At 45.0% G+C, this 13,876-nt stretch overlaps 1 protein-coding gene across 3 annotated transcripts in view; it reads right to left on the bottom strand.

The window, feature by feature from the left end:
• DNM1 (dynamin 1) overlaps positions 1 to 13,876 on the bottom strand; it is a 65,245-nt gene that overhangs the window by 3,939 nt on the left and 47,430 nt on the right. For 2 of the 3 annotated variants that reach the window (XM_050980789.1, XM_050980787.1), the window contains exons 15-20: positions 9,575 to 9,684; positions 8,858 to 8,969; positions 7,662 to 7,673; positions 6,237 to 6,407; positions 5,827 to 6,068; positions 5,252 to 5,470 (exon numbers count right to left, since the gene is read on the bottom strand). In XM_050980789.1, the coding sequence (XP_050836746.1) occupies positions 5,252 to 5,470; positions 5,827 to 6,068; positions 6,237 to 6,407; positions 7,662 to 7,673; positions 8,858 to 8,969; positions 9,575 to 9,684 (866 nt within the window). The remainder of the gene's footprint in view (positions 1 to 5,251; positions 5,471 to 5,826; positions 6,069 to 6,236; positions 6,408 to 7,661; positions 7,674 to 8,857; positions 8,970 to 9,574; positions 9,685 to 13,876) is intronic. The other variant, XM_050980788.1, reaches the window with a different exon arrangement.

The raw sequence follows: 13,876 nt of genomic DNA, 5'->3' as shown, positions 1-13,876 counted from the left end.
TACCCCCAAAATTCTGGTTCAGTCAGACTACATTGCTAATCAAGCTTTTTTATATCGCTGAAAAGTCACTTTTCTCTGTCAGGACAAGGAACAAAGTTTTGCTCACAGGGAAGCCTGTGGCTGTCTCCAGTACATAAGAAGGAAGAGCTGAGCCCTGGCAGGAGCCGAGGGAGATGAGTTCCAATGACTGTCACATCCTTTGAAGTCAGTCTTTCAGGCCACACCCAGGGAGAACACTGAGCTAATCCTACCTAAGAACCACTGGGCTAATAGGGAGTTCTGCTGATAAGGACCTAACAGAGGTGGGAAAATATTATGTTTATTCCCTTGGACTGCAAAAGGTTTTGGGTATAATTAAATTTTTTTGATCATTTGGTGGGTTTTTTTTGTTTGTTTTTAATTTTTATTTCCTTGGTGCTCTTTATGCCAGATTAAAAACAGAATGCCCCATAACAGCGAGTCCCAGAATGGGGTACAGACAACAGTAAGGCTCCTTCCCAAGGTTGTTCACCCAGGATGCATGTTTCCAGGGCTGCCAGGGATGTCTGCAGTAGGCAGAATATGGGAGGAAACTGCTGACTGCTCCAACACCTCTGCAGTGTGTCAGCAATGAGGAGGGTTGATGATGACGTTCTCAAAGATGTCAATCATGAGCAATCACTGCAATGTGGCACCTCTCAGCTCTACCTGCAGTTCTGTGCAGCAGTAACAGACGCCATCTACTGCAAGATGGGGGCTGCCTGAGACCCCCTGCCCCAGAACGGGGGCTTGAACCTCTGCTACTCCTATTAAAGTAGGATTTCAGCTCGTGCTCCTCGCCCCCAGATCTCTCTGCCACAATCAGCAGCGAGAGAATCTGCAGGAGCTGCTGCTTCTCCACTCCTCTGTCATAAAACAACATCCATAGAGAAAGGGAGAAGGGGCCCAGAAAATCCACACCTGCCCAGTTTTGCCTTCTGTACCTCTTTGTTAATAAGGGCTGGAGGTTCTCAAGAAAAGGACTCAGGAGAATTTGCTCATGTTCCTCTTCACACCCCCACTGACATTAAGGGATGAGCAGTACACAGTACAAACCCACACCTGCTACATCACTGAACCACTACAGTGCTGCAAAATGCAGGGAGAGAGAGGACAGGGAAATGGGCTTGAGAGGACAGGAGCTCAGGGCAGAGTGTTTGAGGGACACAGATCACTACACCCTTCCTCTTGCAGAGGAGAGAAGGCAGTTTGAATGGAAGCAGGAGAGTAACCTAGAAGGCAAAGGGTCAAGGGGAGAACAAACAAAGGGAGTTCACATCTATCTGATGATGGGACACAAGGATAAAAGGGAACATTCAATGTCAGAGTTATCCTGCACTCAGACATGGAAGTCCTGATATTAATGACCCAAACTCCTCTTGGCTTCCATGAGTACTAGGGATACAGTGAGGATGGGAGCACTTCTCCAGCCAGACATTAGAATATAAGAAGAGGAGTCTGAACTATCAGCTCCCCAAGTCTCTGTCTTGATCCTAACAGAGCTGACAGACCAAATCAAAGCAGAGTTTATTCAGCTGATCTTACAGTCAGTGTGGATATAAGCCAAATAAAGAGAGAGTTTAGACCTTGCTGTCAGAGCTCATTCCCCCATCCCACCTTCTCTATTTAGAAGCAGAGAAAGGATCCTCCAGACCTTAAATCAGGTACAGAAGCTTTCCCAGCTCCTGCAGCTCAAGCAGCTGCTCTGGCTCTGATCAGCCAGTTTTTCTGTTCAAGACTCCTCCCTTTATGAGATCCTGGCAGAGGTGGTTCATCAGACAAGGGACTCTGTTACTAACACAAGAACTGGGCAGCAGAGGAGAGCTGCAGAGCAGTGCTGGAGGATGGGGACACAGTGACTCATGCATCGCAGCGAGAGTGCGGAACCTACCGTGGCTGCCAGTCCTCAGGGGTCACTGATAGTGATTCTGAAAGACAACATGAAATCAACATGGCAGTTCAGACAGCTCAAGGCAGAGGCCACACAGACTGTCAGGAAGGTGGAACAGATACACAGGCGCTAGCACAGACACAGTCACACATTCCCCTCCAAACACGGCATAAGTAGGGGCACTGCAAACACACAGGAAACACTCATGGCCTCATCTCTGCACACATCCAGACCCTGTTGAGCACAGGAGTGCATCAAACCCCATCCATCTGTCCACACACCACCTGGCTGTTGCTCACTCACTCAAGCTCCTCACACATCCAGGCTGACGTTCACCAGTGTCATACCCAGGTTTCAGCACCCACCAGCTGGGCACATAAGCTGGGCTTGTCTCACTGAGGACTCCTATCTTCTGACCAAATTAAATGTTGAAGAAGGAGCTCAGGAAAGAGGGAGATAACATGCAGTCCTGAGCACTACCTCAAACGGCACAAAGCAGGTGGAGGCTTTTCTGAAGGCTATAAATCATTAAATCAGCTGTGACCTCCTGAATTAAACTGTGACCACCTGAATAATTCAGGTCATACAGCTGTGAGACCTTATCATAGAAAGGTTTGGGTCGGAAGGGACCTTAAAGATCATCTAGTTCCAGTCCCTGGCCATGGGCAGAGACATCACTAAGGAGATAATTTGTCCCTTGAAACTGTGTATCCAAGAACCCTTTGGGAGTTCCAGTGATGTGCCCCTGTTGTACTGACCAGCACAGCAGCCAGTGAGAACCATCCCTGCCAGGAGGTAACCCCAGACCCATGCCCTTGTGATACCAAAGAATGGAGAACACATTTATACCTTCAACACATTTTTCCAAAGGTTGAGTCATTCACACTGAAACTTTCTTAATTCTCCTTCAAGGTCTTCTACTTACAGGTTCTATCAAACTATTTTAAACTAAAGAGCCTAAAGACACAAGGGAATACCTTCACAGATTTCTTTCCCAGGTCAAATCCTAAATGCAGTCCATTGCACACTGATAGGATCTTGGATGGTTTGTAATTTTCAGCTCCCAAAATTGGAGCTATATTTGTCTAAATGGATTTCCACAGTAAACTGAATAAATGCTAAGCACAGAAACAGGATGGTAAGTCTTAAGTGTCCTTAATTATATGCAGGAAAGTCTTTCTGTGCAAAAAAAATATGTACCATGTGGTGATTACATGTGATAATGTGTTTATACACTTATGTTTGATGAAAAAGGAGTAGCATGACACTTGTGTAAGTTCATCATTCATAAAATCAGATGCACAAACCAGAGGCACAAAACTACCAAACTTCTACACAGGCATCAATGAGCACACAAAGTACACCCAGCCACCACCAGCCATTTGAGCTCACTCCACAGCACCAACTCCTCCACCAAAGCCCACTGGTGCTGAACACAGGAGCTTTGTTCCTCTCACACACACACTGCACAGCCCGGTTAGCAAGGGAAAGATGGGTTTTAAAAAAGCAACAATGGAGATGGCATTCGTTCACCCATGGCAGAAGGACCCGAGTCCAAGTGCTAGCAGGGAACATTCTTATTCTATATACAGGAGTGGAAGAGAAAGAGTCCCTTGTCATTGGAAATTCTCCATTCATCAGTGAACTCAAATGACAAGCTGGTATCAGGATCCGGAGGAGTCTATGAACAACTGGAAGAATCAGAGAGGGGGATCAGAGAATGAGCATCACACTTCACAGCTTCTGGAATTACATTCTCAACTCCAGATCAGGGCAGTCAGTAGCATGCAATCCAACCTACCATCTCTCCTAAACCAAGGAGTTGCTCAGTCAAGCATGAAACTCTTTCCTCCTCTGCTCCAGTGCTGTTTTCCTACCTTTCCCTAAACCCTTGTACTCATGCAAAAGGCAGAAAAACCATTAAGATAAGCTATGACAGATTTCTTTAAAAAAAGGCCAATTCATTTCAGCCCATTCGGGGAATCCTATCACGACGGCCAGGTATATAGAATATTTTTCATGAGTGAAGAAATGAAACTGAGTGAAAGGAGGAAAATGGAGACATAAAGAAGCATAAGTATACTGAAAACAAAACCACAAAGTAACAATATATGGAAAGGCAGGGTCACAAAAAGCAGGAGCCAAAATACACAGTAGAAGCATGCTGACATCCATAGGTGCCTCCACAGTCTCCAGGGCAACACTGAGGTATGTGAGGACAAGTTACTGTGGGAGCTGCATCAAGGTGCATAGGAAGGACTGGGGCAAAGGCACCAAGAAAGTAAAACCATTTGCATATACCAGTGTCAGAAACTGGTCTATAAAGCTGTCTGGGCTGGCTGCAGCCTGGCAGAGAACACTTCCCTCCAAACAGGCAGCACCAAATATGAGCTGGGCATTATTGCTGGAGGAATACTGAACCCACTCTGCCATACACCATCCCCAACCATTGACAGGCTTGGTGTTTCCACAGAAAATGGCAAAGTTTCAAACCTGTGCCACCAGCACCCACTGGAGAGGTGTTTTCCACAAGGGAAGTGTTCCCTCTGTCATGTCACTGAGGAGCTTCTGGTTATGTTTGTTCTTTACACTGCAATTACCTCCTCTTCCGCAAGGGAAACTAAGTACCGAACATTAAAGCATTCCTGGTTCCACACTGCTTCCTAAGTCCTGTTCAGGAACCCATACTCAGCTGCACCAGGATAATCCCTTATTACTATGCTGAAGTGTGTCTGAAGTGACTGAACAGGAAAGGAAATGAGTTTCCTAATGGAAAAGCAAAGCTGTGTGATTTGAACCCTCTAGACTGGAAAATGCTAAAGTTGATTACACAAGAAACAAAATTGCCTAAGAATTCATTTCCCTGCCAGTGATCGTGTGATACTCTCCTAGCCAGAAAGCAACTGAACAGCTTTGATGGTCTTCCAACTCACCTTGAAGAACTCTGGGCCAAGAGAAAAGGGCAACTTCAGACTTTGGGGAGCCCTACACAGAGGGAAATCTCACCCCACTCCTGTGATTTATGTGGTGACTACAGGCATTGGTACAATTGCTGTAAACCTTGGGTTCAAGGCTTTCTCTCACATTCTTTATAAAGGCTTGTAGAAAGAAAGAGCTGCCCCTCTGTTTCTGAGAGCTGCCCTGGCATTGCCTTTTCCATACAATGGAATCTCAGAGGACAACAATGCTCCTGCCTCCGGATCCAATTCAAATATCCAAAGGCTCTACCCACACCATGCACTCCATTCTCCTCCTACGGCCCAGGCAGGCCAAGTGCTGCCAAGGCTCCAACCCAAAACCAGAACACACTCCACCTGCATGGAGCAGCGTTTCAGGACTTACCTGGGAACACCAGGAGGAGCACGATTAGGCCGAGAAGGAACCTGAGGTGGGGGCCCGAAGGGATCAGGAGAGGCACCTGGCCTGGAGGGCACAGGGGGGGCACCACCCAGTGTGGACCCACCAGCAGGAGGTGGCCCAGGAGCTGGTCCGCGAGACCCAGGCCTGGCGGGGGGCACTGCAGGAGCTCTCCTCTGCGGCGTGGGGCTGGATGTGGGGGACCTGCCAAACAAACAAAGGCATTCAACTGCAGCAACAGCTCTGGGATCCCTATGCCACCACAGGCACTGCTCTGCCTTCAGTATTTCTCTCTTTAGCTTCACATCACTTCACACACCACCCTTTTGCTTTCAAGAACCACACCAGGCTGCTTTCAAAGCTACGTCAGCCCCATCCAACCCGAGCAGAACATCTCAACATCTCTCTAAAGATGTCCTAGGAGCCTGCCAGCAGAAATACCCAGGACTCTTCATCCACAGGAAGAAGAGGAGGACTCCCTGTGTCAGCGGGAGGCCCCAGCAAGGCACTGAAGAGGCATCAGGCAGGTCTGCGGGGCTCTCCCCCTGAGCCTCTGGTACCTGCGTCCGGACGGTACGCTCTGCACCTGCAGCCAGGAGTCGTCCACCGGTGGGGGCATGGGGGTGCTGATGGTGCTGGTGTTGATGTCCCCGATGATGTTGAGGGCCTCCTTCAGGGCGTGGTACATGCGCAGCATTTCGTCGCGGCGCTGCGCCTGCTCCGCCGACTCCTCCATCAGCGTGTTCTGGTCCCCACAGGAGTACAGGTTTGCCAGCAGCTCTGAATGGATGAAGTCCTTGGTCTGTAAGTGAGTAGAAAATCAGTTTTCACCATCTCTCCCCAAAACACTCTGTTCTGTCCCCACCTCTTCCTTTCAAGCTGCCTTCTGTTTTTCTTCATTCTTTTCCTCCCTCCCTATTTTCCTCCTTTCTGCCTCTCCCACCTCCACTGACCACAGGGAGATAAGTACATTGTTTATCATGAGGTGCATGATTGTCTTCGGCATGAGGTCTCTGATGGTTTTGTTGACAATTGCCATGTAGGAATCCACCAGGTTCCTGATCGTTTCCACTTGTCTCTCCAGCTGAGGATCCATGGAGTGCATGAAACTATCTCCTCCATTCTCCTCTGCTTCACTGGCCTGCAGAAAAAAAGGAGAAACATATTGGTTCTTCAAATGTAACATAAAATTGGCTTTTCATGAGAGCTAAGAGAAGAGTAGAAGGGAACAGCAGGAAGCGCATGCAATAAATAAAATTTATTTAAACTTACATTTTGAGCTGTGATTGTCAATGCAAAACTCAGTTTGTAGAGACTTCTCCAGTTCAGAACTGAGAAATTTTAGCAATAAAGCTGCTCTCTTAATAGAAAGTTATTAAAAGGTGAAAGGCAACAGGGACCTCTGACACATGTTCAGAGGTTATGGCTCTGGTGCATTTCAAAGCTGTATTATTACTTTTTAATGTTTACAGCTTCCTGAAAGGTTCTTCATTTGATCTGGGTTTTCCATGACCAGAGTCAGTTAAAATCAAGAATCATTCACCATAAATTAAGTCTCACAGGCTCTCTGCCATGCTGCATCTTTGTCCTCATTATACAAATGAGAAAACAGATACAGAGGAGTCAAACAACTGCTCCTCTCAGGCTGACCACAAGTAGATGGAATAAACTAGAAAACTTTCCTATCACTTCAACTGCAACTCCTGTATCATAAGTTATAATTATCTTTTCTTTCACACCAAGCAGATGAATCTCCTCCGGTTTGCCTGAAGTACATTGTTTATTCTGTAAGGTAGAAGCTGGACTGTGCTGTTTGACAGCAAGCAATCTCCATTTGGGATCAATTTCAAAGTATTGAAGTATGAAAGAACTGCTGCCTTCCTCAATGTTTATTTAAAAAAAAACCCCATGGTTGTATAATGAAACATCTTTGTTTTAAACAGCTCTAGTCTGAACAATTTGCCATGTAGGAAATGGCTTCTCTTTTGTTTTGGGGAACAAAATATATGAGAAAGGGCAAATTCTTTTGTTCATTTGAGCTTTTGCTGAGAAGATCTTACATAATGAAGGAATGCAAGGTCTCAGTGTGAAACAAAGTAAAGGAAGTGGATGTCAAACAGGACAACCTAAAAAAAAGTGAGAGTAAAAAAAAAAAAAAAAACCAAAAAGAAGCTTGCACCAAGATTCAGAAGTCATACAAAAAGGGAGGAATAAAAAGAAAAAGGAAAACTCAAACCAAGAACAGAAACAGACAGCAGGAATCCAACAGAGGGTACAGAGAGGGAAAAGAAGCAAATGCCTCTCAGGAAATTGTGACAAAAGGAGAAAAAAAAAATGAGAGAGCTATCTGGTGAGAGCCCCAGGAGGCAACACAGGCAGAGGGGGTCAGACTTACTTTGTCCTTGTCCTGGCAGGCCAGTTTGAGCATACGTGGAAAAAATTAAAACAAAAAGGGACAAAAAAATAAAAAGTGACTTTTAGTTGGTCTCAGAATTTGGAGAAGGTCCCAAAATAGCACTGACAAGCAAAAGACCAATCCCACTGAAAATACATCAGTACCTCTATTACCCTAGAAGAGGAACAAGTGAACTGTTTAGCTAAACTGAAAAGTGGGATGCTCTGCAAAGGAAACCATTCTGTTAGGACAAAGGACAACTTTCTTACCTGCAGGGGCCACTGCCATTCCTTACAGGGGTTTTGAGACAGGGACCAGGGTTCCCATGTCACACCCCTCCACTTGCACAGCAACAGGTGCCAATGGCCACTGTGGTTAAGAGAACCAGTCTGGTTCAAAGCTAATCTGAAGTCATGTCACTGTTAAAGCCAAGTCCCTAACCCTCTTTTTAAAATCTCTTATCAGTTTTTTAGGAAATGCTTTAAGGCAAAACCAGCAATATTCAAGTGTAACAGGACAGATGAATGCAAGAAATCTATTAGAAGCAACAAATACAAACAGAAAAGCAATTATCACTTTTCTAATGGGAAAACTATTTATAGTGCTTCCTCTCAGAGAGGAGCAGGAAAGGCTTCGAACAGAAACAAATACCACAATTGTCTAGAAGATACTTTTAAAGCACAAAATAATGCTGACAATAAGTGCTGTGGGACAAGGAGAAGGGAAGAGATAAGAATTCTTGCTAAAGGAGCATATTAGAGTATCCACAAAGCAAAATTCAAAGAACATCTCTCCCTAATTAGTCGGAGGAAGGAAAGTTGGAGAACAACTGCTAAGTCAGGAAGTTCCTAATAAGGCTGTACAGAGTTACCAAAAAGGGATGGTGCCTTTGCTCAGTGGATACCATACCAGTTAGCAGTCACTGTAGTTAAATGCACTCTTATATTGTGAATTTATTGTCCTCAAAGCAAGACAGCTAGAGGGATTTATCAAGGCAGTCTTTTCCTACTTTATCTTCCCTTTGAAGCTGCCAGTTACTTTATCTCGAGCTTCCCTAATGGAAGCACCAGAAAGAATTCTCAGCTCTGGAAAGACAAAACCTTCACAGACTTATTTTTAACACAAGAAGATGGAGCTATCCTTCTCAAGACACATGCTGTGCTCCTCCTTATCCCATTATTGTGGCTGTCACTTACCCCAACACGCTCTGGGTAGACTCCTGCCCGGAGGAAGGAAGCCTTCCAGCTGTCCACCTCCTCCTGGGTCTCACAGGCCAGCTCCAGCTGCCGGTAGTCCTTGTAAACATTCCTGACAGGAAGACACATATTTTATTATTCTCTCTCTCAACTCAGAGATCTGCCCTTATTTGACAAAGATATCAATGACTAGGGAATCCTCCTGTCATTTTAAGACAGAGACACTTGGTCCCTTGCTAGGAACCTCATGATGACTCTGCAAAAGGAAAGGTGGTTGTTTTTTTTTTTTAATCAAGTTTGATTGTTCTCAAATCAACTGTATGTTTCAACAAGGCCTGAAAAAGATTCCCTTTTCAACTCTGCTTGCTGCTGGACTCCTCCACCCATCCCAGGTTCTATGGATTTCCCTAGTCACTCACCAAGAACATTGGGATTCTAAATATCTATCCCAGCCACAGGCAGACCGAGGTAACCACAAAAAAGGCTGAAGGGTTAAGTTCACACCACAAGCCATGCACTGGCAATCAAAAGGAAAATTATATAAATCTGCAAGATCTGAAGGAATGAAGTTAAGTCCTCCCATCTCCTTCAAAAGTGGCTGTCCTGAAAGGACACTCACCTCTTTCCTGGACAGCTATCCTAACACACTCATCCCTACTCTGTTACATAAATCCTGTCCCTAGCACCAGCAGCTTGCTGTGCTGAGATGGAGCATACCTCTGTTCAGTGTTGAAGAGAGCAAAGACGTGCTTGCTGGACATGAACCCCTTCTCCACATCTCGCAGTTTCAGGTTATCCACTGGTAACATGTACTTCTTCTCCTTCTCCTGAAAAGGGAATGAGGAACAAGTCACTCCCTGCTCCAGGGCCACCTCTGCTCTGCCAGCATGGAGTATCAGCAACAGGGTCCCACATCAACAGAGAGGCATTCTCAGACCCAGGTCCTCTGTTTCCTTAAATCTGTGAGAGAAGGTGAAATCTGGAAACAAGAGTTTGTCCTTCCCAACTGCTTTTGTGATGTGGCCCAACAACCTTGTCCCATTAACTCCTCCAGGACCAGACACCAGCACAGCAATGTCCAACCCCCCCAGATTGTGCTCAGCACTGTGGTCCCACTCTTCTTAGCAAAGGGGTCAATCCAGGTTTAGGAAAAGCCAGAGATGTAAAGAGAAGCTGGTTTGATACAGAAGTGTCAATAAACCTTGATGTTAAATATTATGTTAAAGATCTGGTTTGTTTATATATATACATATACATACATATATATATCAAATTTACCTCTTCAGAAAACTTGACTTGCTGATTTTGTTACTTCATCCTATCACTGTCCTAGTCCTACACTCTATTAGTTACTGTGAACCCTTCATTTTCATTAAAAAAAAAAAATCAAAACTTGATATCAACTTTTATATTTGCATTCAGAAACTAAGTCAGAAATTATAACCCCTGCTTAGTCTCAAATCTGGATGTACAGCAAATTAACAGAACTGAATGTGGTTTGGAGCATCCTTTTCCAGCTGGGAATTATACCCCAGCCTAACAAGAGAGGGAGCCCTCACACTTGTCTCCAAAAGGCAGAATGCAGCTGTCCAAGACTAAACCAAACCCAGAGCATCCTCCTATGTGCAAAGCAAGCATGTGAGACTGTTCCCTTGAGAGATCTTGTGTGTTTGTACACTTTTCTTGGCTGGAAACAACATGATCAGTCTTGGGGGAAACAGGGTAGAAAACAAAGACAGTCAGTGAGGAGAGATCCTGAAGAGCTGACCAGGAAGGAAGGGCAGGACAGAGGAGCAGGTAAAAGAGACAAAGCTGCTGAGCTCAAACATCCAGACAATTGCAAGTCCAGCCTAATGTCCTCTTGAGCTTCAGCTAAATTGACTTGAGTTTGCTAAGGATACCAGCACCTCACAGTACTGAGATATTCCAAAGATCAAACTGTACCAGTTCATTATTAATCATATGCAATAGGAATATCCCAAAAAACAGCACCTAGACAACAGAAGAGATCACTTGGGTTGCTTCCAGACTTCCTTTCAAAGAGGCCAGGCCATAAAAACAAGAGAATTCTTCCAAGCAAATTTCCCTGGACTTTCTAATACTGCTGATCAGCTTTAATTAGATGTGGGCAGGCATTTTTCTAATGGGATATCTGTCAGCCCCATGCTGGTCTCAGAGCTACTCAGACTACTTCAGATTCTGTGAGCCACAAAGAACTTGCAGTTTTCTATTACTCTGGGTTATCATTATGCTGACTGAGGCGGAACTAGTGACCTAGAAGAGAGCAACACCAACTGAGTCCCAGGCAGAGTCAGACCATCCCCACTGCAGCCACGCTTAACTGGAACTCCCTGCATTCACTCCACAGTCCCTGGGCTAGTAAAAACACCCACCAACCACCCCCACACATCCCCCCTCAAAACCCAACAAAAAAACAAAATCAACAAAACAAAACAAACAACAACAAAAACCCAAAAAACAAAACCAAAAAAACCTGCAAACAAACAAACAAACCAAAAAACCCCACAAAAAAACTACTCAACAATACACAACAAAAACTGCTGATGTTAAAGATGTCTGAGGAAAACCTTCTGCATTAGGCCCACATAATTCCTTAGAAGTGCTGCAATGGTATCATTCTTCAGGAAAAAATGTCCAAAAGTAAGGGAATTCCGTGTTCCTGATATGGAAACACATGCTCTTTGCCAGAGTTTCAACTTTCACCCTTTCCAAGCTCTCACATAAATGCTGCCACGTGATCAAGACAGCACTATCTCCACATGCTGATCTTGACACAGACAACAGAAGACAAAATATCTGCCTGCCAGCACAACTTATCAGTCCTTGAGGTGGAGGTAGCAAGAGCAATCAAGTGGAGGACATGGGCACAAGACAAGGAGCCCCCAAGCCAGGCAAGCTGCAGTGAGCCCCTGCTGCTCCTCATCTCCCTACACCTCCCCCTTCCCAGTCCCCCACTCCAGCCTTTCCAGCTTCTCAGTTTTCAACCCAGCCTGTTTTATATCAACAATCTGACTTCATTTCCTGAATGCAGAGACAGGAAAGTGTGGAATGAGCTGCCAAGGGCTGAGCCTCTCCAAACTTTGGCTGAGCACTCTGCCCATACGTTAGCAATCTGGCAGGGTGTGCTATGGCTGAGCAGCATCCTGGCCAAGAGGGGAAAAGGGCTTCTCTCTCTCTAACTTTCCAGACTTGGAGTCAGGAGGGAAGAGAAGGAAGAGGCAGCACACATAGAAATGGGAAAGTAGTTTGTGAAATCCTATATTCAAAGTCCTCATTATGATCCCAAGAGGCTTATGTTGCTCATATAGCCATTCATCAATAAGGAGAAGAAAAAACCAAAAAAACAGGCAGCACTGTCCCTCAGCAGCAGAGTATGTGTTATATAAAATGTGCTCCTTAGCTGTGAGTTCATCTGTAGAGCCATGAGCCCAGAGGCAGAGACCCCCAGACTATATAAAACAGAAGATGGTGCTCAGTGTTGACCTGGGAATATTGTAAGCACAGGGTAACCACCCCTGATCAGGGCTGCTGCTCCCCCCAAGAGTCTCAGCCTGCATGGAGAGCTGCAGAAAGAGATGACTGCAAGCTCCTTGCAGAGGCAGGAGAAGTGCCAGAGGATTATTCCCCCGCCCCCAGCACAGTGCAGAATGCAGCCATATGGCTCTGTACTGTGCATCTACCAGGGAAAGAAAATACACATGGCCAGGAAACCAACCAGGATCCATGAGCCATTCCAGGTGTGGGGTGGCAAGCACAATAACTGCAGGAAAAAAAGTGATTCTGCAGTTGCAGCCTGATGTTCCAACATCCTTTACTGCTGCTATACATCTCCTTATGGTGGCTAAATCCTAGAGATGGGTTTTGGCCAGATATAGCAATAATCTGCACTATCATCTGAATTACTTGTTGCTAAACTGTAGGTAATAAGCTGCAAGAAGTTCACAGAATTCAGCAGGCAGCAAGCCAGCCTGACTATAAGCATTCCCTCCATTCACCTGGACTGCCTCAGCAGCAAAGTAAATTTTCCTGCTCTTGGATACATGCAAAATGAAGCTGACAGATGCATGTGTGGGCTCCCTACGGTTGGAAATTGGCACTCACAGCACAAGAAAGTAATTGGCAAAATTATCAGATCTCAGTTTGCATTTGGAGCATAAATAAACTAATTAAAGGTTTCCCTGTAACTGTTATGACAAACAACTTCTGCACAGATACAAAGGTCTGTGGATATGGGAGAAGACATTGCCATTGCTTTAAGTGGGGGCTGTGTGAAATTAGGAGAAATTCATCTTGCTTAAACCTCTTAATCTCCTTTCCCTCCTGTAAGATGTAAAGTATTACAGGTAAACAAACCTGCCCCAGAGATGCCTGGAGTTTCAGTAAAATTGTTTCTGTTAAACACATGTACAGCATCTTGGGAACTCCAGTAATAAAACTCTACTCCAATGGAGAAACATTAACATCATAATTTACAACAAACACACTGCACAAATACATGCACACTACAAGATTATTAAGAAAAAGCCTCTGAAAAACAGTTTGGAATATTTGATAGCAAGCAAGCTGAGTTTTTCAAGATGAACCAACCACTTCACTCCCCCAAACAAGATGTTACCAATTGCTTTCTGCTTCTTGTCTTCGCAAGTAGAGAAGCTGAATTTGTGAGATGTGATTCCTCCAGGAAGCCCTGGTCATCCCACTACATACACACATCTTGAGACCATGTTTCCCAGACACAGCCCACCTGTGTCACTTTTGACCTCAGAGCATAATTTATGGGAATGATTCCTCCCCCAAGCTGCAGAGCAGCTGTAATGGCTTGTTTACATCAGAAAGTTGCCTTGGTTTAACTTAAACAACACATCCTAAGATTTTAAGCTGATTTAGTTCAAAAGCTCTGTAGACACTAGACCTGCACTCATATGATTAATCACAACCATTACTGTTGGCTTAGTAAGCATGGCAATGGTAATTAACCTGCACTAAAGTAAAGATTTT

Source organism: Serinus canaria, chromosome 17 (assembly GCF_022539315.1).
Source record: "Serinus canaria isolate serCan28SL12 chromosome 17, serCan2020, whole genome shotgun sequence".
NCBI classification, from domain to species: Eukaryota; Metazoa; Chordata; class Aves; order Passeriformes; family Fringillidae; genus Serinus; species Serinus canaria.
This window is presented reverse-complemented; position numbering and strand designations above follow the sequence as displayed.